Source organism: Rhynchophorus ferrugineus, unplaced genomic scaffold (assembly GCF_030347505.1).
Source record: "Rhynchophorus ferrugineus isolate W39M unplaced genomic scaffold, kcgeb_rfMv2 rfM8, whole genome shotgun sequence".
NCBI lineage: Eukaryota > Metazoa > Arthropoda > Insecta > Coleoptera > Curculionidae > Rhynchophorus > Rhynchophorus ferrugineus.
In genome coordinates this window covers 29250150-29272163 of record NW_027472587.1, presented here as the reverse complement: position 1 = coordinate 29272163, position 22014 = coordinate 29250150, and the positions used below count along the sequence as shown (strand labels likewise).

At 32.0% G+C, this 22014-nt stretch overlaps 1 protein-coding gene across 26 annotated transcripts in view; it reads left to right on the top strand.

Moving 5' to 3' along the window:
• Hnf4 (Hepatocyte nuclear factor 4) overlaps nucleotides 1–20215 on the top strand; it is a 149386-nt gene extending 129171 nt beyond the window's left edge. For 10 of the 26 annotated variants that reach the window (XM_076411255.1, XM_076411267.1, XM_076411251.1 and 7 more), the window contains 9 exons: nucleotides 5065–5311; nucleotides 13042–13136; nucleotides 13195–13328; nucleotides 13392–13547; nucleotides 14486–14606; nucleotides 15280–15423; nucleotides 17339–17575; nucleotides 17824–18012; nucleotides 19429–20215. In XM_076411255.1, coding sequence (XP_076267370.1) covers nucleotides 5065–5311; nucleotides 13042–13136; nucleotides 13195–13328; nucleotides 13392–13547; nucleotides 14486–14606; nucleotides 15280–15423; nucleotides 17339–17575; nucleotides 17824–18012; nucleotides 19429–19529 — 1424 coding nt within the window. In that variant the 3' untranslated portion in view covers nucleotides 19530–20215. Of the gene's footprint in view, nucleotides 1–5064; nucleotides 5312–13041; nucleotides 13137–13194; nucleotides 13329–13391; nucleotides 13548–14485; nucleotides 14607–15279; nucleotides 15424–17338; nucleotides 17576–17823; nucleotides 18013–18292; nucleotides 18419–19428 lie in introns of all 26 variants that reach the window. The other 16 variants (XM_076411256.1, XM_076411252.1, XM_076411268.1 and 13 more) reach the window with 3 other exon arrangements.
• Nucleotides 20216–22014: the final 1799 nt, after the last annotated feature.

The window sequence follows — 22014 nt, the reverse complement described above, 5'->3', positions numbered from 1 at the left end:
TATTCCAAATAAAGCTCCAATGAAATAGTGATGCTCGGAATTTTCATGGCAATCTTTGAACTATTATAATACAAAATAATTAAATGTAAATATAAGAAAAGCTGCAACCTAATTGAAGATTATTGAATTTTAATCAATGTAAAAATTAAATTTACTGTTTTTCCTTATCTAATAATATATATTAGTTACTGTTCGCCAATATTTTTGTTGTTTATTTCAATATTATTGTAATTGTTGTTATTTCATAGAAGGAGCCTTTCATTATATTAACGTATAATTATTTATAACACTCGCATCAGTATTTATCGAACTTTTTTTCTAGAGCATATTAAAATGTTCAATTAATATTATAAATGAATACATTTTCAAGGAAAGTATGTGATGTTTGTTATATTTTCCTAATAGCACGATAATTAGTCTCCCATTTGTCGCGATATCATTATCCCCACTCCGTTGGATAGTGGACGATTTTCATTTGCCAATACATTCACATTGACCTTAAAAATTTAATTATAAATAATTAGGCATAATTGAGTAACTAGCAGCGTGTGGATTTATGGTTTACATTTTTTTTTTCATTTATATATGGACTGTGAATTAATTTTAAAGAGTTAACAGATCTCATCGTCTTTTACGCGAGACGTCCAGGAAGGCTGCCTAAGAAGACCCATTGGTCTTAGTCCCTTCTCATTCTTCTCAGGACTTTCTTCTTAAATATTTGTATTATGTTGATATAACTCTCGCCGCTTTGTTTCTACAGCAACAACTTATTAAGTGCGAATATTTTTTTAAACAAAAAAAATTGTTTTACTAAAACCACTGTAACATCTTTTTTTATGAATCTCTTATAATCTGCCCGTGGGCAATAAGTATTATCATATGATTTCCGTTATATAATATACTATCCTGACATGTAGAAGATCGCTTCAGCAAGTGATCTGCTGTACAACTTATAATCTAATTCTTATTCTAGATACTATTCTAACTTATCTTAAAGTATATCTTAACTTATTCTAAAGATTATTCTAACTTATTTTAGAGATTGTTAAATCTCATTCTATGCGTCTATTAAGCAGTTCGTACGGTAGTTTGCGTTTGAGTCTATGCACCACATTGTCATCACGCACATTTAACTGTTTGGCGAGTGCATTGGGATACACCAACAGTCTTTCAGAGTAGTACTTCGCACTAACACTTCGTATCAGACTCTTTATGGGTTCTAAGGGGGGACATCGACGATGACTTGCAACACTTTATTCTGGAACCTTTGGAGGATGGCCATGTTAGATTTGCAGTTGTACCTCACAGTTCAATATCATAGGCCTAAGTATTGACTTATACAGCAACATCTTGTTATCTAATGATAATTTATATTTACGCCCTATCAGCCAATATATTTGATTTAGTTTAAGACCAAGCTGTTTGCGTTTTGTCACTATATGTTTTTTCCATGTCAAACGTTTAACATGTTAAAGATCACAGGTAACAGGCTTAAGGATAAGGGGAGACGTCTTCTGGTTTTTTTTCTGGTCATTAACTGGTAAGTGATCAGATGATACATCAAAGCATGATTCAGATCTGCACTTTGGTGTCAATATTTTTTTTGTAACACAAAAGTCTAATGTATTATTGGCCCACCAGTAGAGATATGCTGTAAACTATGTGCCTTCATTGCTTTGACCAACTGTCCATGAATTGTAAGAACTAAACAGATTGACAGGACATTTTGTAAATATACGATTAAATTTGAATGATAATTAGCATCTACCCTAATGATGATTACCATGATAACATAACTATGACATATTATGAGTCAACCTAAAATGCTTAGAATGTTCGGTTTTTGTTCAAACACTCTTGTGTTAAAATTCAATACCGTGTAAATATTTTAGTTCAATCTCTGTACTGTTTTTGTAGTTTTGCGTACACAAAAATATACGAAAGCCGAAGTTTGTATTAATAGAAACGCAACCCATGTAATTTATCTGCATCCCTACTCCAAATCAACACTTAATCCAACGAAGAAAGATGGACATTGCAAAGAGACATTCGCAACGCCATCTGTGATGCAAACAAAACAGACAGGCATTATCACATGTTCGTTATCACCGTGTGCTATTCCAGCTGACTATTGCAATGCAGTTTGTTATCGAGAATTCTTATTATGAATCGCTAATAAAAACGGGAAACGCAACAAAGCACTAAAACCTTCGAGCTTTATCTGTCGATGATTCGTTTTCTGCATATTCACGTGATAGAGTCAACGGAGGTTTGTGGCTGTCACGTGTCAAGATAGTGCTAGCAACGATTAAACCCAACAAATAAGAGAATGAATCGCGTTATCATTTAGGTGTTATTAGTTTTGCAGACGAGTCGCTGATTCTTTTGTTTTTAATGTTATTGTACATATGCGTCTGTAGAAAATTGTAATTAAGTGATATTTTCCTGGCATCAATGATGTCCTTTACGAGAAATACCAACACTATAATATGATCTTCGTAATTTGTATACCTTTTTTTGTAGAACGATAGATATTTATCTTCAAAATAGTCATTTGTTTCCATTACAGTTTCGTTTGTTTCCTTGAAGCCATCTATTGAAGTTTACGAACAAATGACCACGGTGATCCAAAGCTGAACGCTATTAATATTAACTTATGCAAATGTTACAGCGAAATGAATTATTTTTAACATTATAAATTGCCTAAGATCAGAAGAGTATATATTAAATTTACATATAGCTATATATATTTTTGTATTAATTACAACTTACATTCGATATACTTAGTACATTCGCAAACTAATTTATTACTACTGTTGTTGTACTTGCATTAATATACAAGCAAGGCGAGTAAGGGATTAATACATCAGCATGTATTTCCCAAATTAGAATAAAAACTAATCTACTTAAGCTAAAGTTAAAAATATACTTATACACTAAACTAGTTCATGTGGTTTCGTTCGCTCAAATCTTCTGTTTCTTGTCTGTTGTCCAGTAACTGTTTTACTTCCACGTTGCTGTGATTTAGCAACCTTATCTCATGTTTGTCAGGTCATCGTGCAGTTCTTCGTTGGTTACGTAGCGATAAGCATTAGTAATTAATCATAGAACTTTGTTTTGAGTGCGTTGGATTACTAGTTGGTTTGATGTTTTAGTGCAACCCCATATTTGCGCTCCATAAATCCAAATAGGCTTTATGATTGACTGATAAACCAATGTCTTTGATTTTAGATCAAGTTGATAGTATCATACAGCTCCATTAATATTTCTCCATGTCTCCATATTTCTCCATGTCCTCCATTAATATTTCTTTTAATATACTTTTTTAATATTTCTTACTCAACAGAATCAACAACCATATTCATTTTTTATTAGGATTAAAAAATCATTGAATACATAAATATACAGAGTTTTGGACCTCAGCAACCAAAAGCTGCTTATAATGTAAATTGAGGGTAAAAATTGAATACAAATCGAAGCCCTATTTTAAATTGGTTCTAGTTTTCGAAATATTCAATAAATTTATAATAAGTACGACTCGGTCACACCTTTCTCACATAATGTTGATCACCTGCACAGTTGTCTCACAAACAAAATAAACAGCAAAATCTCGTGAATCAATATTCCATTCCAACCATATTCGACATGTAATTAATATCTCCAAATTAAACAGAATTAATTTATTTCTTAACCTTTAGATCGCTACCAATTTTTCATTGATGCTCATTATGTCAAATAAACCTTTGACATCCTCGCAGAAACACATGTCATTTTCATTTTTGAATAACAGTAAAATCACGTGGGGTCGAGATGTTTCCATTCCTGCAACCGCGATGCCCAAGCTACTCTGCTTTTTGTTTCTCAGTAATAACTCAGTTTGCTTTGCAAAAATCACTTTCGTTGCTTGTCACTGTACCCGGACAAATCGGCACTGCCCGTACGTAGAACTGGCTCCGACATTGTTGATCAGGATATGTATACTGGGCTATTTTTTGAATTTATACGGACGACATTCATCAAATAAAAGTAATAATCATATACATGATTTTTCTGTTCTATCCATAACGTTAGTGCAGAAATTATGAATTTTGACTGTACAAGTGACCACTTGTACAGAATACAGTAATCTTCACCAATTCCACACACATGTTTGCTGTTATATCTGTGGTAGGGCTGCTTCTCTTATTTGAAAAAAAAAACAGACAACATGAGTGTTTACACACTATACCTTTGACATTATTTTCTGGACACTGGCAATTATATGAACTTAAACATATTTTTTATTTGTAGCAATACCCTACTCAGCAGTTTATTTTGCATGTCGTACTTACTGAAACTACATATTGCTCAGTATTTTCATATTATTTAACATAAATAAACTTTTGTTAATTAGCAATCTATAAAATTAATGTTACTAAATTATAACATTTTACCTATAATTTTTTTACACGCTTATTGTCTGCTGCTAATTTTCTCTGTTAAGTAATAAATAATTATATAAACTAATTCAGGAATAATGTAAACTACTGTCATAAACAACAATAGCACTAGACACTGAAATGAAATTAATGAGAATGTGCAAGAGTATGAAATCGGTGAAAATTACTGTATGGGTCACTTGTATTGCAAATACGTATCTTTGAGTATATTCGTCATGATTTTCTCACTTTTACTGAACATATAACATCTACAAACGTCTCCAAAAATCTCCTTTTAACCACTTTGAAACGTAGTCTGCTTTTCCACACATTCCGAAACAAAATCATAGTACAAAAATAAGTTCCATAAGTTTAATGCAACATCATCAGCTGACTAAAAAATTTCATTATCTAACGATCGAAATAATTATTAATTTACATCAGTATTATCTAAATGTTGGTCCATCTATAAGTCAGACTGGAAACTCATCAATCTAAATCACATCAACTTTAAATAAACTTCATGGTTCAGATCAATACAGGAGACTTGCAAAACCTGACGTTAGCGTACTTTCGTTTTTAAAAACGTCTCTTTTCACAAACTGTATCTCCAAAAGAGAAACTCTAATCGAGCCTTTTTCTTCAGCAGATTCGGACGCGCCCATGACAGCAACAGGAGGGTGTGGACCCACAGGAGGAACAGGAAACGCCGCGCTAACAGCGACTTTATCACATGCCGGAACAGGAGGCGTCACGACGGCCGCTTTTGGCCAACAACTCTGCGCCATATGCGGTGACCGAGCGACAGGGAAACATTATGGGGCAGCATCCTGCGATGGCTGTAAAGGATTCTTCAGGAGGAGCGTTCGAAAGAATCACCTCTACACATGCAGGTTAGTGACGTGCAGTATTATTATCCGTTTTGAATACCATTAATTTCTCCATGTATCTAAAAAAAATGGTGAACATAGTCGACCCTAGAACCAATTAATTCAAGATATTAATAATTGAATTTAAGTAATATAATAATATTATAAGAAGCATAGATATATCGATACTGTAGAGCGTAACAGAGCCATCTGCCATCGTGACAGAGTGATAAAGAGAGAACTCAATAGGTGTCTCTGAAGAAGAAAAGTTTCACAATGTCCAATATCCAGATAGTACTACCTACGAAAAAAATTGATGCTACTTTGACAGTATCTTTTTAAAGGACAATGTGACACTACTCAATTGCTTTTTATTAATTACTTCTTATATTCGATATGCTTAGCACAATATTAATTTACAAATTAATTTATTAGTACTGTTCTGTTGTACTTTCATTAATATACAAGTAAGGCGAGTACGGGATTAATACATCAGTATGTTTTTTCCAAATTAGAATAAAACTAATCTACTTAAGCTAAAATTAAAAATACAGTAACTAGTCCGTTGGTTTGGTTCGCTTCAATCTTTTGATTTCCTGCGTGGTGTCCAGTCCATGTCTTACAAATCTTGTGCGTTGGATTACTGGTTGTTTTGATGTTCTAGTGCAGCCCCATATTTGCACCCCATAGATCCAAATAGGCCTTATGATTGACTGATAAACCAACCAAATCTTCGATTTTAGATCAAGTTGAGAGTATCTTCCGACTAACCAGTACAGTTGCTTGACTTTGAGTCTAATTTGCTCTGCTTTTTGTCTGACATGATGTGTCCAGTTTAACCTACGATCGAGATATATTCCGAGGTATTTAGCTGATTCTGCTTGAGGAATCCGTCAAGTTATATAATTAAGTTTTTGTCAATTCGCTGCAAGGCAAAATTAACATAGAAGATTTGGAGCTATTAAGCTGTAAGTGCGATACAAATGCGATAAAAATATTTCTGTAGGGTACATTTACCTTCATAATTTTGACATTGTTTTATTTCAACACATTTTGGGTTTATATTCTGACTAATATTGTTAAAACAAGATAAAGAATTGGTAACATATTTGTTTATATATCGAACCTATAAATGAATTTTAAAGGATTTACAGCAGCTGGTATTACTATTTACTCAATCGCATCGGGTACATTTTAGCCAAATTCATATTGATCCCTCCCTGACAGACTTCGTTATTCAGCAAGTGTTACTTCGTCGAAGTGTGAACAAAAAAGTTTTTCAGTGTGTTGAAAATATTTGAATTTGTGCATATATATATTCGCGAGAAGTTTGAATAAATTTTGAAGAAAAAGGCCGAAGGTCATCGAATGCTGCGTGAAGCTTACGACGGCCGTGATTTCAACACGTCAATACTGGTTTCGACGTTTTAAAAGTGATAAGTGACAAAAAAAAGACGAGGATTTTTATTTTAGCCTAGCACTGCGCAATAAACGGCCGGAATACAAGCAAATACACAACAATGTTATTCTTCAGCATGACAGCGCTCGACCACGTGTTGAAAAATCGGTGAAAATATACTTATAAACGTTAAAACGGGAAGGGCCACTTCACCTGCTGTGTTCTCCAGACCTTGCTCCCTCTGACTACTAATTGTTCCGACGTATGAGTCGGGATCTGCCCGAGAAACACTTCACTTATGATGATACCAAAAACAAGTCGATTCATGGAAAAAAAGTACACAAATTACCTAAAGGATGGGAAAAGTAGTGGCTATCGATGAACAATTCTTTGAATAAAACATAGTGTACCGATTTTTCACAATCAAAATATCGCATTTTAGCAATTTATAGGCCTAACAAAGCTCTGTGTATATAATTATGTATATATCTACCTAGAAAACGATGTCTGATTTTCTGTTTTCTATACATTCGGTTACACAACACTTCTTAAAATAATGCGTTATAAGATACTAATTTTGATTTTAATTTAGCCACGAAAACATAGAGAAATGCTAAAAATACTCTGCTTTACTACGTCCTGCACACAGAAAATGGCAGCCCAAGCAAATAAACAACCAGCGCACCCTATAAATTAAATAAACCAATCAAATTCCTTCGCCGCTCAGCATTGCCATTCAAACAAACCAACGAAATGGATCGAAAAGGTTGTTGTAGTGTCATCTAGGTATCGGACGTTGCGAAGTATTTCCCCAATATTGTCTATGAAGTCAAATCTCTATTTTCTCTGTGACAATCATATAGTAATATAGATGCAACTCAATAGGGGACTCTGGCGCAAAGTTTTGCTTTGCCCAACATCCAGAGGGTGCCATAACCGGCCATTCAAGTAATTTGATTGGTCAATTTGAATCTCTATTATAGGCACCTGTAAGAAAAATATTTTACTGTCAAGACATTTGATTGGCTCATTAGTAATGTTTGGCACGTGACAGCCTTGACGTCATATTTAATTAACTAATGAAATTTAAATAAAAAACAATTTTTTTCTGATATAAATTTATTAAATTAAATACAATTGAATATACATATAAATATAATATTTAAAAATAAATAAATATAAATATAAACTATAACAATAAATATAAATTATAATGTAAATTTATCTACAAAATATAAATATAATATAAAAATAAATATATCTATAAAATATAAATATTATATACATATATACAAAACCATAAGCAAAAAACTTTGGTGCATTGCAAATCAAAATTATCTCTTCCATCTCTCCGTTATTACTTTTAATATTTTATCCGAAAGATCATTATAGAATGTACAATTGAAGGGTTTTAAATTTATTTTTTTTTAAACATAGCTCAAAGACCTACTAATAGTATAATAAAACAATTTTGTTAGAGTCTGGAGCACGAGATATTGTCTTGCCTCCTTATAGAGGCAAGACAATCTCAGAAGAGATCGAAGAGTCTACTGATTTATTCATAATTATATGTAAACAAAAATCACACTTAATTTCTTTTTTAAAAAGTTTTACTAAATAAGCTGAGATGTACACTACGGTACAACGTAAAACTTTGTTTGCTCTTATAGGAACATCTGGACTGAAGTTATAGAGTCAAGTAATTAACAGTAAGAATGAGCAGAAAGAAAGATACTTGCTGAATGAATACAAACTTTACCATTACCTTCTGGAGTTTGTTCAAATGTCGATGATACTTGCTTCAAACACCCTGTTTGTGGGCCTGGAACGATGGAAATAGGCACAATAAATATAGTAAAACAGTTTATAAATTAATGGTAACAATTATGAACAGAAATGTGACTGACTCCTTCAATTTACCTTCTATATAATTTTGATTTTGATCCCCTTCCATTTGTACATATTCTGGGCTTGTGCTGTTATTTTCACCATCACTAAATTGTTCATAAGTACTTAAAGGAACGTTTAAATGTATCACAAAAATGTCTCACATGGTAACGATCATAAATCTGTTTCATGTTTAACCCAACCCAACAAACCATAGAACGAATAAACCAATCGGATTCCGTCGCGGCTCTTAGCTTATCGAATAAAACAAGTAATATGTTAAACATAGCGATATCTACATGTTCCTATGAAGTTAAATCTCTATTTCTCTATGGTGACGAAGATATTTTGGTTATTAAGGTTATGTAGACTTGTGGACGGGTACCGTTGCGTCTTATCCTTTGAATGTCACAGAAGACCGCGAAAATATTTATATTTTAATTACAACTTTAATGTCGATACATCAAATGAACGGCAACCATTTTCGATTTCATTAATTAGTCCAGTTTAACTCGAATAATTATGTATAAGTTAATTGCACCATCATCAGCAGGTCATCATCGCAGGTGACTTTTGCCTAACGACACACTCTCTCACCTTGAGACATTATAAAAAAATGACGCTGTTTAAATATGTGTGTCGAAAAAACTAATTATCAATTTGCAATTATATAATTCTGTTACAAGTCTTTTATTAGGTTTTTTTACATTAAACGAATAGTGTTTAGTTGTAGTTTTTAAATAAGGGTAGATCGATGTTAAAATGCCATGTGAAGTATTTTTTATAACATCTTTATTAGATACGCTTAGTACAATCTTAATTTACAATTCATTTATTACTACTTTTCCTATGTACTTGGATTAATTAACAAGCAAGACGAGTACAAGAAAATACATCAGTATGTATTCCTCAATTATAAAATTATAATTATTTATTAATTATTAACTTATAGCTATAGTTTACACTAAATGTATACACTTTATATAAGTTCGTATGGTTTTGTTCGTTTCAATCTCCTGACATCCTGCGCGCTGTCTAGCAGTTGTATTGCTTCCACGTTAGTATGATTTAGTAATCTTCTTTCGTGTTTCAAGGCGAAATCTTGGATAACTTCGCAAATCCATTTGATTTCCAGGTCATCGTGCAGTTCCTCGCTGGTTACCTAGCGATAGACATTGGTAATCAATCGAAGAATCTTGTTTTGACAGCGTTGTATGACTAGTTGATTTGAATTTTTAATGCAACCCCATATTTGCACCCCATAGATCCAAATTGGCTTTATAATTGTATTACAGATCAACCTCCTTGATTTTAGATCAAGTTGAGAGTATCTTCCGACTAACCAGTATAGTTGTTTTATTTTGGTTCTAATGTGTTTTGCTTTTTGTCTAACGTGATGCTTCCAATTTAATCTACCGTCAAGATGGATTCCAAGGTATTTAGCTGATTTTGCGTGAGGAATCGGGCATCCATTGAGTGATATAATTAAGTTTTTATTATTTCGCCTCAATGCAAAATTAACGTGGACAGATTTGGTGCTATTAAGTTGAATTTTCCAATCTTTCGTCCATTTGTAGATTTTGTTGACTGCCACTTGCACTTTTTCTATTGCCCTAGGCAGAGATATATCTTTTGCCATAATAATCGTGTCGTCAGCAAAGTTCCAAGAAGTGTTTCTTTTGCTGTTGGAATGTCAGCAGTGTAGAGCAGATACAGGAGAGGTCCTAAGACGCTACCTTGTGGAACTCCAGCCGAGATATTTTTAAATATCGAGAACGCCATTTCGTGCGATACTCTAAATTTTATTCCGAATAAATATGACTCCAGCAATTAACAATAGTTACGCTGTAACAATTTGCTCATCTTACAGATTAATCCCAAATGCCAAACCCGATCAAAAGTTTGTGAGACTTCCAGGAATATTGCAGGGCAGTATTTCTTTTCCTCAGACGCTCTTTCAATAGCCGCAGTTACTCTGTGCACTTGATCGATTGTTGAATGGTGATTTTGAAAACCAAACTGGAAATCTGGTATTGTTACTAAAGGTTTAACAAGTTTAAATATCAGTTTCTCAAATAGCTTTAATATTGCAGGTAGTAGCGAAATAGGTCTGTAAGATTCGACTTGTTCTGCAGGTTTGTCAGGTTTTTTGAGCATAATTATTTATGCCACTTTAAAGCATTCCGGGACATGCTTCAGCCTTAAACAGGCATTAAATATATATATCAACATGATGATTGCTTTTCGTGGCAGTTCTTTCAATAATCCAGGTGAAATGTCATCTATTCCAGGTGCCTTTTTAGGATTGAGGTTGTCAATTTCAGTGGCAACTTCCAGTAGAGAAATTAGATTTAGATCTACATCGCGTTGATAAACAGGAGATGTATCTATGGTAAATTCTATATTATTAGATCGAAATATGTTAGCTAAGTATTGTGCGAACAAATCAGCTTTTTCATTGTCGCGTCGAACCCATTCATTTCGATCATTTTTAATTGGCGGTACTCGAATAATTGCTCTTTTAAATCTTCGAGTTGCTTTCCATAGCGAATAATCTTTGTCTGCTTGTGGGCTTAATTCACCTAAATACTTTTGAAAGCAATTCTGTTTATATTCTTTGATCTTTTGATTTGTCTGATTACTAATTCTATTAAACGTGGTTTTGTCAGCAGCATTTCTGGTCCTGTGCCATACTCTTCTAGCTTTTCGCCTTTCTTTTATCATTTCTCTAATTTCGAAGGGGTAAAGTACTTCATATTCTGATTTCTCTCTTGCTATTCAGGTAGCATCTTTTGCAGCTGACCGAATTTGTTCAATTATATGTTTAAGTTAAAGTATTAACGAAATTATTTTTATTTCAAACGACCGTAAAAAACGTTAAAATCCTGACAATAGTTCTTTTATGACACAATATTCTGAAAATATTTGAATTAAAAGATGCCATACCCGGTCCATTTAGCAAAAGCTTGTAAGACATCCAGGAATATTGCATGAAATGTATTTTAAAAACCCAGTTGTACAATTGTACCCAACAATAATTTCTTCAGCAATTTAACTTAAGTATCACACAATACCAAATATCAGATTGGGGCTCTCATTAATTGTTCTCGTTAAAATCATATTGTCGTGTAACATTTGCCCATTTATTGTCACTACCTTTGATTTCATAAATAAGTTTTCGTAACTTTTTAAAACTATTTTCCTCAATCAAGTTGAGATATTACATAATATTCGGTTTCCTCGCATATCCAATTGCTAATAATTAATAACTTATATATTAGAATTACAGATAAATTGTCATAATCAGTTGAAATTAAAATAAACTCTAGCCATCGACAAATCACATTAATATCGAAAGAGGGCTTGTAAATGATGCTGGTAGTTGGTCATTGTATTTATAACAATAGATTCACAGACTTGAATCAGCTTAGGATATATCTAATTAATACCAATTATACAATAGATTAGATTAAAAAAAGAAAGTCATGCTGATGGAATAGTTACAATTTAATACAAAATCGATACTTGCATCAAATAGACCAAACGTTTAATCACAATAGTAAGTTTATAAAACACTCTAAAGTCAATTGAATAAACTCATAACTATTTTTATCTACATTTATCCTATCATAAAGGACCACTTTAAGTCATCAATTTATATCATTGACAGTTTTTAGTATTCAATTAAAATATATCAAGGTGCTGTATTTTGATCGACATCTATTAGTGAAAATGCGAAGTGTGAATGTAAACAACTGTTAAGCAACCTAACCTAACTGTTAAATTCGATAGTCTTGAGGTTTATCTACATAAAATTAGGCTTTTTCATTTAGTATTATTGAATAATTCAGTTGATGCATACCGTTAATCATGAAACGCTCAATATTACCTTTTCAGCATTCATTGCTGTTGTTGAAGTCTGCTACCGAAACCCATCAAACACTTCTAGAACCGTATGTTGATCTTGCTCTGCCATATCCCAATTGTAGGTTTTGGTTTCATCTTTTAAAAGCGGTGATTTTGATGCCAATGAACAATGAATGAACAGCCGAGTTTAAAGGCAATGCATTGCAAGACTTATCGGACGAAAACCCAGCTCATACTCTTAAAGAATTTTCAAACGGCTTAGCTATTAATTAATCAACTGTTTCCAGACGTTTATACGAGATGAAAAAGATTGTAAACGGGGGAAAATAGCTACCACCCATATTAACTGAAAATGTTATTTCGAAAATTTTCAACATCGCGGTTTTTTAACTTGTCAAAATAGAAGTTTTCTGTAACATATTGTAACTGGAGATGAAAAAAATCTCAAAAACCTAATACCTGATAAATAGCCAATTAGATATTCTGAAATTGATCTTCTGGTCTCTCGTTAAAAGAATTATTTAGAATAGATTTTAGAAAATTCACTAGTATGTATAGACCAATATTAGCAATAGGCCTAAGATCAACTCTCTTGTTTCAGATTTAATAGAACATGCGTAGTGGACAAAGATAAACGGAACCAGTGTCGGTACTGTCGATTAAGGAAATGCTTCAAGGCCGGAATGAAGAAAGAAGGTACTTATTTCGGAATGATATATCACCGACACTTATTTAACTATGTTTCATTTAATAGCCGTACAAAATGAAAGAGACAGAATTAGCTGTAGAAGGCCCAGTTATGAAGAAAACAATCAAAGTAATGGTCTATCGGTAAATTCTTTGTTGAATGCTGAAATGTTATCTCGGCAAGTTGGGGCAGCTCTTGAGGTAGCTATTCATATTGAATTTTTTTTTCGAAAACGGAAAAAATTAATTTGCGTTTGATTTCAGCAAATTGGATCGACTCCAGTCAATGACTACGATCTTTCAGGGAGGCAGCAGGCTAGTTTGAATGACGTCTGCGACTCGATGAAGCAACAGCTGCTGATATTGGTCGAATGGGCCAAATACATTCCTGCGTTTACAGAGTTGCAGCTAGACGATCAGGTAAACAGCTTTTACAGCCCAAAACTACTTGTTTAAATTGCATTATAAATTTAATTATCGGAAATGATCATAAAATTAATTTTATGATGAAAAATTTTTATAACCATCAATAAATATTGTTTGTTCTTCCACAATTACTTAAAATTCAAATATAAACAATATGTTGTATACATTTTCTTATTTCAAATACACTAGAAAGATCAATACTTCTCCCATAAATATTTTCAAATAATTATCATATACAAAGAATCTAAGGACAAAAAAAACTGACTAGCCTCATTATATTGTTTCGATGGTCACTATTCGTAGCTGTATTGATTAGCTTAATATCCCATGAAGCGATTCTCATCTTTTTAATAAGATTTGTGAAGCCCTTTTATGGATTATTTGTTTGTTTTATAAGTTTTTTGAATTAAGCCTTGTATTTTTTCTTGAAACCTCTACTATAAATGTTCTCTTTGTCTTTTGTTTTATTTACTGTATCTTCTGTTCTTTTTTTGGTGTTAGTAACCACTTTTTGTTTTCTTTTTTTTTACTCTCATGGTATTTAATTTTGTTTCTTATTCTTTTCTTTGACAGCGAAATTATGATACAAAAAATGCGATGATATCAAAAAACCAACATCAGTATGGGCTTGTTAAAATAAACAAAATCGCCAATCGGATTAATATCCAATCTCTATCAATCATTTCTAATCTCACTTGTTGCTTGCCTAGTGTGTTGTTAGTGTTTCTATCTTTTACAAAGTATGATTTATATGTCCATTGATTCAAAAAATGTCGAATAAAAGATGCCAACGTAAGACTTATGTAAGACTTAGAATGTATGGAGCAATTGTTTATTAATTACTCACACCATATTAGTAATTCATGATAATCTCTTGTATAATGATTGTTCTTAAAACGTTTTTAACATAAATTTGCATTATTTTATTACAGGTGGCTTTATTAAGAGCTCATGCTGGGGAACATCTGCTTCTCGGTTTAGCAAGGAGGTCCATGCATCTAAAAGACGTTCTACTCTTAGGAAATAATTGTATAATTACAAAACATACTGCTGGTAAGTTCACGCATTCATCTTCCCATTCTTTTCACTTTAATTATAAAACCATGTAACGCCATTAATATCAAAAGCTATGCATTATTTTTAAACTTACCTTGACCTTAATCACATAAAATATCTACCTTCGCCATTTTATTTCATTCCTGTATTATTTTAAAATTTTTAGTTACAAAGGCAATATTGAATATGCTTTTACAATAGTTTAGTTGTAAAATAAATCAAAATTTAATTCGAAAAAGGAAACACCAAACAAACATTTACTTTATGAATTACAAGGGAAAAATATATATATTACGAGTTTCGCATGAGAAGCACATACTCTTTCCATCGGATCGCGTTCGACGTACGACTTAAAGACGACCGAATTTTTATTTCACATAATTGGCCGTGCAAACATCGATTACATCAAAAAGTAATTAACATTATTCATTGCCAACATAATGCCATTTCATTTTATTTATTGTGCGGCTAAAAATACACCGCGAATGTAAGAGAAAAATCAATAAAAAATTAATTTATCGTTAAAATTTTGCAATATGTTTAATATGTAGTTGTTTATCTCGTTACATAGGGAATTATATGAAACGATATTGTAAATGATACATGGCAACCAATAAAACACAAATATCGAAGTAGACGTGTAGAAATAATCCTCATTCCGTAATTTCAGTATCACCCGACAGGAACCCTGCCGACTTCAATATATCAAGGATTGGTAGTCGTATAATCGACGAATTAGTGAAGCCCATGACGGATGTACAAATTGATGATACGGAATTTGCCTGCTTGAAAGCCATCGTATTCTTCGACCCTAGTAAGTATTATGTCAGTAGCAAATAGTGTTGGACGTAATCCAATATTTTACATTATGAAAGGGTTGCATTACAATAACATGTAATTTAGATAATCTGTGAAAATCAAATACTAATTTTTAATTATTTATATTTAATAATTTTATATGTATAGAATTAACAGTTAGAATAGGATTCTAATGCATTCTTTTTTAGTATAAAATCTCATAATTATGCAACCCTCTATAATGAAATTTGATATGCCTTTCGGCAGCTTATTATTCCTGAGATTTAATAGTTTTAAGATTAGTATACATCGCAGATTATTTTAGGCAGTGTATGGTATTTTATATTAATAGTCCATCTAAAATGATTCCAGGCACAATATTGTTCAAATAGTTAAAATTCTCAAGCTATTCTGTGTTATCATCAAGACAGACGCAGCCTACAGCATTATTTTTCTAGATTTGGATTGCAGTGATGTATCAAATCCAAGTTCAGTATTATCTCTGTATCATATCAGCATAATATAACATAACTTAGTTTCTGATAGTAAACACTTCTGTAGTTATATTGAGGCTAAGCTTTGTCGCTGATTAAACATTTCGGATGATGGGAAGTGATTGAGTGATATTCAAATTTAAATTGAATTGAATCCTTGACTCTTCAGAAATAGACCAGATCATAACGAAATCCTTAGCAGCATGTGTCTTACTTATAATTTTATATAATGATTCGAAGGTGTAAATAGAAAACAAATTAACGATGTTTATGTTGCATTTAGTTTACAACGGAATAAAAACAATAACAGATGTAACATTATGAAAATGTGTGGAATGTTTGCATTTACAGCATTTGAGTAGAGTAGAATATCTGAAACGACTCTGCAATTCAACAAAGTATCGGAAACTGAAAGACTACACTAAAACAAGGCGACTTCTTGCGTTAGTGTCAATGCTTGAGAAATGTTTGAATATGTTAAAATTTATAAAATGAACTATTTATTAAGCATCGATAAATGCCCCAGTATTTTGTAACCACTTTTCGAAAATCTAATCTAAATTGTGATTATATTTTATTCACGCATAGGCAAGCAGTTTTCATATTGCCAGGTGTCTAAAAATGATGGATTTACGGAATTGTTTAAGAAGAATTTTCGTCTTTTTTTGCAACATCACAAAGAAAAAATTATTATCAGAAACACTTGATGAAGTTATTCAAACGCTTCCGTACTAGCAATCTCATCTGTAACAATTTCTTCTATTATCAGTTAATTAAATTATTTTAAAATTGATTTTAGTTGAAGTTGGTATTTAAGATGTAGTTTGTTCATTTCGTCCATTTATTCATTCAATAAAATCTAGTAAGATGCAAATAAGTGTTTTTCTACAAAATTCCTTAGTTATCCCGTTCTGATACTCTAATGCGATGAAGTAATAATAGATATAAAAAAACACAAACTTCTGCCAATCGGATGCAAAGCGGCTAAATTGGACCAATACATATCGAGTCAAACACGGTGAAATCTACTAAAGAACAGATTGTGATAAGAAACTACCAGTGACATTTAATGTTCAAATTACTTAGTATAGTAATTATTAAATATTATAGTAATATATAATTATTATAATAATAATTATAATATAGGTATAGTAATTATCAAATTACTTAGTATAGTAAATTAGTTCAAATTACTTAAATACTATTATTAGGCTATTACAGTAAAATACTTCGGCATGACACTGGATGCCATGTGAAGCGTGTAATCCTCATTGGTGGCTCCCTCTACATTCTAGAGGGAGCCACCAATCGCTAACTTGTTTAGGTTTGAATTAATAAAATTGGTTAAGAGCGTAATATTTGTATATGTCATTTATGTTTAGATATAAAAAAACTTAGTTTAAAACACGTGTTTTAAATATCCATTTTCTTTTTCAGACGCTAAAGGCCTTAGCGAACCCGCCAGAATAAAACAGTTGCGTTACCAGATCCAGATAAATTTGGAGGACTACATTAGCGACAGACAGTATGATAGTCGCGGTCGATTCGGCGAACTGCTCCTTACTCTGCCTCCTTTGCAGTCCATCACCTGGCAAATGATCGAACAGATCCAGTTCGCCAAGCTATTCGGCGTGGCCCATATCGATAGCCTTCTCCAGGAGATGCTCCTAGGAGGTAAACCCCTATTAACAGACTAAAACCGATACAGACATCGACTACGCCCTGCTTATTGTTAAATGTCGTATTTTTTGGTGGGAATATACAGTAGATTGTTCAATTTTAAAAGTGTATTTTATTTCTGCATCTGTATGATCCTGCATGTCTATCTTTAAACAGCACGAAAAAGGAATAATATCCCCTAGAAAAATTCTATTATCGACTGAGTGAATGGTTACATAATGAGTATATTCATATCGTTTTAGGTGGTATTGACAACAGTCCAACATTGGTTGTACCTAATCAGGTACCAACCTCGCCTACACAACATATGAATGGATATCAAGGAGGAACCAGTGATTCCACCGACAGTCCTGTAACATCACCAACAACCATGCCAAGTAGTCCCGCTGATCAACTCATAAACGGTGGAGTATCTAGTCCACCAGCAGCAGGTAAAATATACTATAAAATATCTTAATACTAAATATCGACAATATCAAAATGTTGCTTAATATCCCTATAATTATTGAAAAAATATGAAAGCTGATTTATTACAATAAGTTTTACTGGTTGTCTAAATGACTGGTAAATAGATATCAATTTAAAAATAACTTAAAAATTTTAGTTTCCAAAAACTGATTACTAAAAAATATATTTAGTTATATAAAAATATGAGCAGTAAATGCGCTCGCACAGCAAAATATCTAACACGGCTTTTGTACGTTCTTTTAGATATGTGCTCCGTGTGTTGGATGTAGAATCGTCTTTGAATTGAAGACTAATCGTAAAATGTGTTAAAAACTATGGTATCGATTCTTTTTCCTTAGTTACTAACGGTGTTGATTGTATTTAAAATAGGTAAGGAAGAATCGATTTGTGCGTGAAGAGTTGTGGTTTTACATCAGTGAGAATCATTTAATTGTTCAAACCATGAAAATAAACAAATTCTATAGGTTTTCGGTCTCCCTTACACTGTCAATATTGTTGATTTTTCTTGAAAAAATTTTTCATGTGGGAATATGAATTTAATAAAATATATCAACGATACTAACTGTTAAGTGAGGCCTAATAAGTTTGTTTCTGTTGAATCATAAACATCAAGAAAGTTCTAATAATATTTTATATACCAATAAAAACACGTCATTATCTTATTCACGAAGTATTGGGACGTTATTATTCAATTGTGTTATTAAGTTGATTCCAATGCACTCTAGATGCATCTGCTTGTTATTTATCAGTTTCCATGGAAATTTTCGGCGATGACAATGTCTAAAACTTTACCTATCTTTAAAAGTTTTTTTCATATTTGATGGTGCTTAGATTACATCTGCCATCTGCTTATTTTTATACTGAGATATGCCAATATTCTCATTGGAAATACTTTAACTAGAATAAGGAAATTAAGATTTAATGTATAAAAAGCACTTAGCAGATTTTTTTGTTACGTCAATCTTTAGTTCATCACGAATAATATTCTTTTTGTGGTCGTTCCAGTAGTAAACATCGGAATTATTATTGAAGTATCATAAATATGGTTCCATTTTATTTTACGCATAGCAGTTGATTGAATGAAATATTTCCGTTGGTTATAGACAAAAAATACTAAACTATTGAGGGATCTTAAGTTATTTAGTAACAAAATGGTCTTTGTACAAATCATCATAAAAGAGAATAATAAAACCAAGGTATATGCCTGAGAACGTATGATGCCGTTCTAATAAAAAAATCAAGAACTTTCTTGATATATCATACCGTAGAAATAACAAGTTGTCCTTGTTCTTATATAACACTCCCATTACATACTTGAGGAATAACCTTGTATTTTACCTGTTTAAATAGTAATATTTCATGTGTTTTTTTGGTTGCAGCTACTTCCAATGTTCTAATCATGAGGGACTTGAATGGTATGGACGAGCCCTACAGTCTCTCCTTTAAACCTGAACCCATTAAGGAAGAACACGGTTATTGAGAATGTGCCACTAATATCCTGTCCTATAGCAAATTCGTGCCTTATTTTTCACAACAGTAAAACAAATGTGTAGTTATAATATTTCTGAATCATGGAAAGGCTGTGATCTATGGATGTATATCCGAAGAAAAAAAACGGAATTTTTGACGGTACCACTTTTTTCAATTGAAGTTTTTGCTCAAACTATATTTGTTGATGGAAAATAGAATATTATTTTGTATATATTTTTATCTATTTTAAATGTATGTATATATTTCTTGCCTGTGGCAATTTACATTTAGGGGATATTTAGTCCCTGAAATATTATTTTATGTTATAGTTTTGTTATTGTTTATTATTTTATGGGTAAAAGATTTTTATTGATATATATATATTTATATCAATATGTATAAGATATGACATTTGTTATGTAAAACAATTTGTTACATAGTTAATATTGTTTTAGATTAGAATGTAGACGGTTTGTACAAAAACTATAGAAACCAACAATGTCAGTTTTTTTTAAAGATTTGTCCTACTCTGAAGGGTTTTTAGTGTAAGTTTTATTTCATGTAATTATATATTTTAGTTAGTAGGCTATGTACTGTGCTATGGTTGGTCATGTAAACATAAGGCTGGAGAATGGCAATAATATTTTTTTGTTTTTTTATTATTATTAAAAGACAATATATATTTACCGTTAAAAAGCTGGTTTTATTTGTTTGCTAGTGCTCACTGTCACAAAAAAAAACCTCTAATTAGTAATTGTGGGGTAATTTTGGAGATGAAAATGAAAAATTCGTCGGGATATTTCGCATATATACGGAACTGAATAACTATCATACACAAATATCTACCGTTTAATGTAGGCTATGCTAAATTCAATTTTAATATTCTAAAGAATCCCACACACTTTTAATTAAAAACGCATTGTTTAAAAATTAATATTCAATAAATCATAAACATTTCATATGGTTACAGTTATATACTATTGTGATCAAAAATAGTAAGACGTAAATATGATGGTGTTTTTCATAATTCATAATAATAATAAATTTCTTCTGCCATGTCTATACGAGAAAAGTTTATTTGGGTATTATGCATCAATTGCAGTTTGTTTCAAAAAGCTGGTAATATGGGCCGTAAACTCTTGGTTCTTTCGCCAGAATAACGTGCCATTTAACACAGCTTGATGGTAGATAGCAGAGAACAGCAAAAAAGAAAATGACCTCAATTAGATGGTTTAACATTGATTGATGTTGCATCATAGTACAATCGTATTGATTATAACTTGCATCAGTCTATTCTCTAGTTTACTCGTAAACGCTCAAAACATCTCTAAATGCCATGTTTATTGATATTGATGTGTACATATACATTTAAAAGTAACTTCTTGATATATTCATGTTCATTTACAACAATACTCTGAAAAGACTCTCCAATTTATTCTCTCCTCGTCGTTGGAGAACTTGGTCGATAGCTCCTATAGTAAACTGCCTTTGGAGTAACTTCAATTTTCCTTTATTGCTCACAGCTGACTATTTCAGCAAGATTTGAATGTAAATAATAAAGCACCCACAAGTATTTATATTAAAGTGAACCAAAGCGACGGTTTTTCTAGGTCTTCTCAACTCGACCTCTTGAAAGTGAGTATTTTATGCCCAACCGCAAATCATATTAATGGGCCTATTAGTAGATATTTTTGGGTCTTTATATAGAAAAATAAGGGCAGCAAAGCTGACAAAAAGTACCAAACACAGGCGTCAGATCACTTTCAGATTTAAAACAAAATTAATGAAACCTTTAAATGTCATTCTGAAAATCGGATACAACTATTTCAAAGGTTAGAAAAAACAATGACAAATGTGGCATTTTGGAAATCTTACTGTTTCTTGATCACAGCAGTATATTTTATTGTTAAAAACTGCAAATGATATTTAGCTAAATATAACACAAAACACGGCAGTATATTAATTAAATACATTAAACATATCTGCAGCAATACAATAACGTAGTAATGTAGATAACATTATTTCAAGACTCATATATACACTACATTTTATGTTTCTTTACGTTTCATGCAATAGTACGAGAACGAAAACAGTAATCGTAATAGCACATTTATAGTTCGTCATCTAAAAATTAATTGATGAATATCAAGCAAGTTGATGTTAGTGAAAAACATGTTCAAATACAAAATATCTTACCGAAATCCTCCTTGAGCTTCTGCACAATAGACCAATTACAACTTTAATGAAACCATGCTAATTAGGATGAACGTGAGTGAAGCAAAGTACTTCTAATCCTATATTAATCACGAACAAAATTAGAAACACCTGATGGGTATAAAACAGTCTAAGAATGCACCACTTACTGAGGCGAATATAACGGTGAACGATGATTGATTCCTTTGATTTGGTAAACACATTTTGTGATAAGATGGACATGACAGATTCGGATTAATGTGTCAAAACTTACAAGACGTTAAGATCGTTACACTTTTATC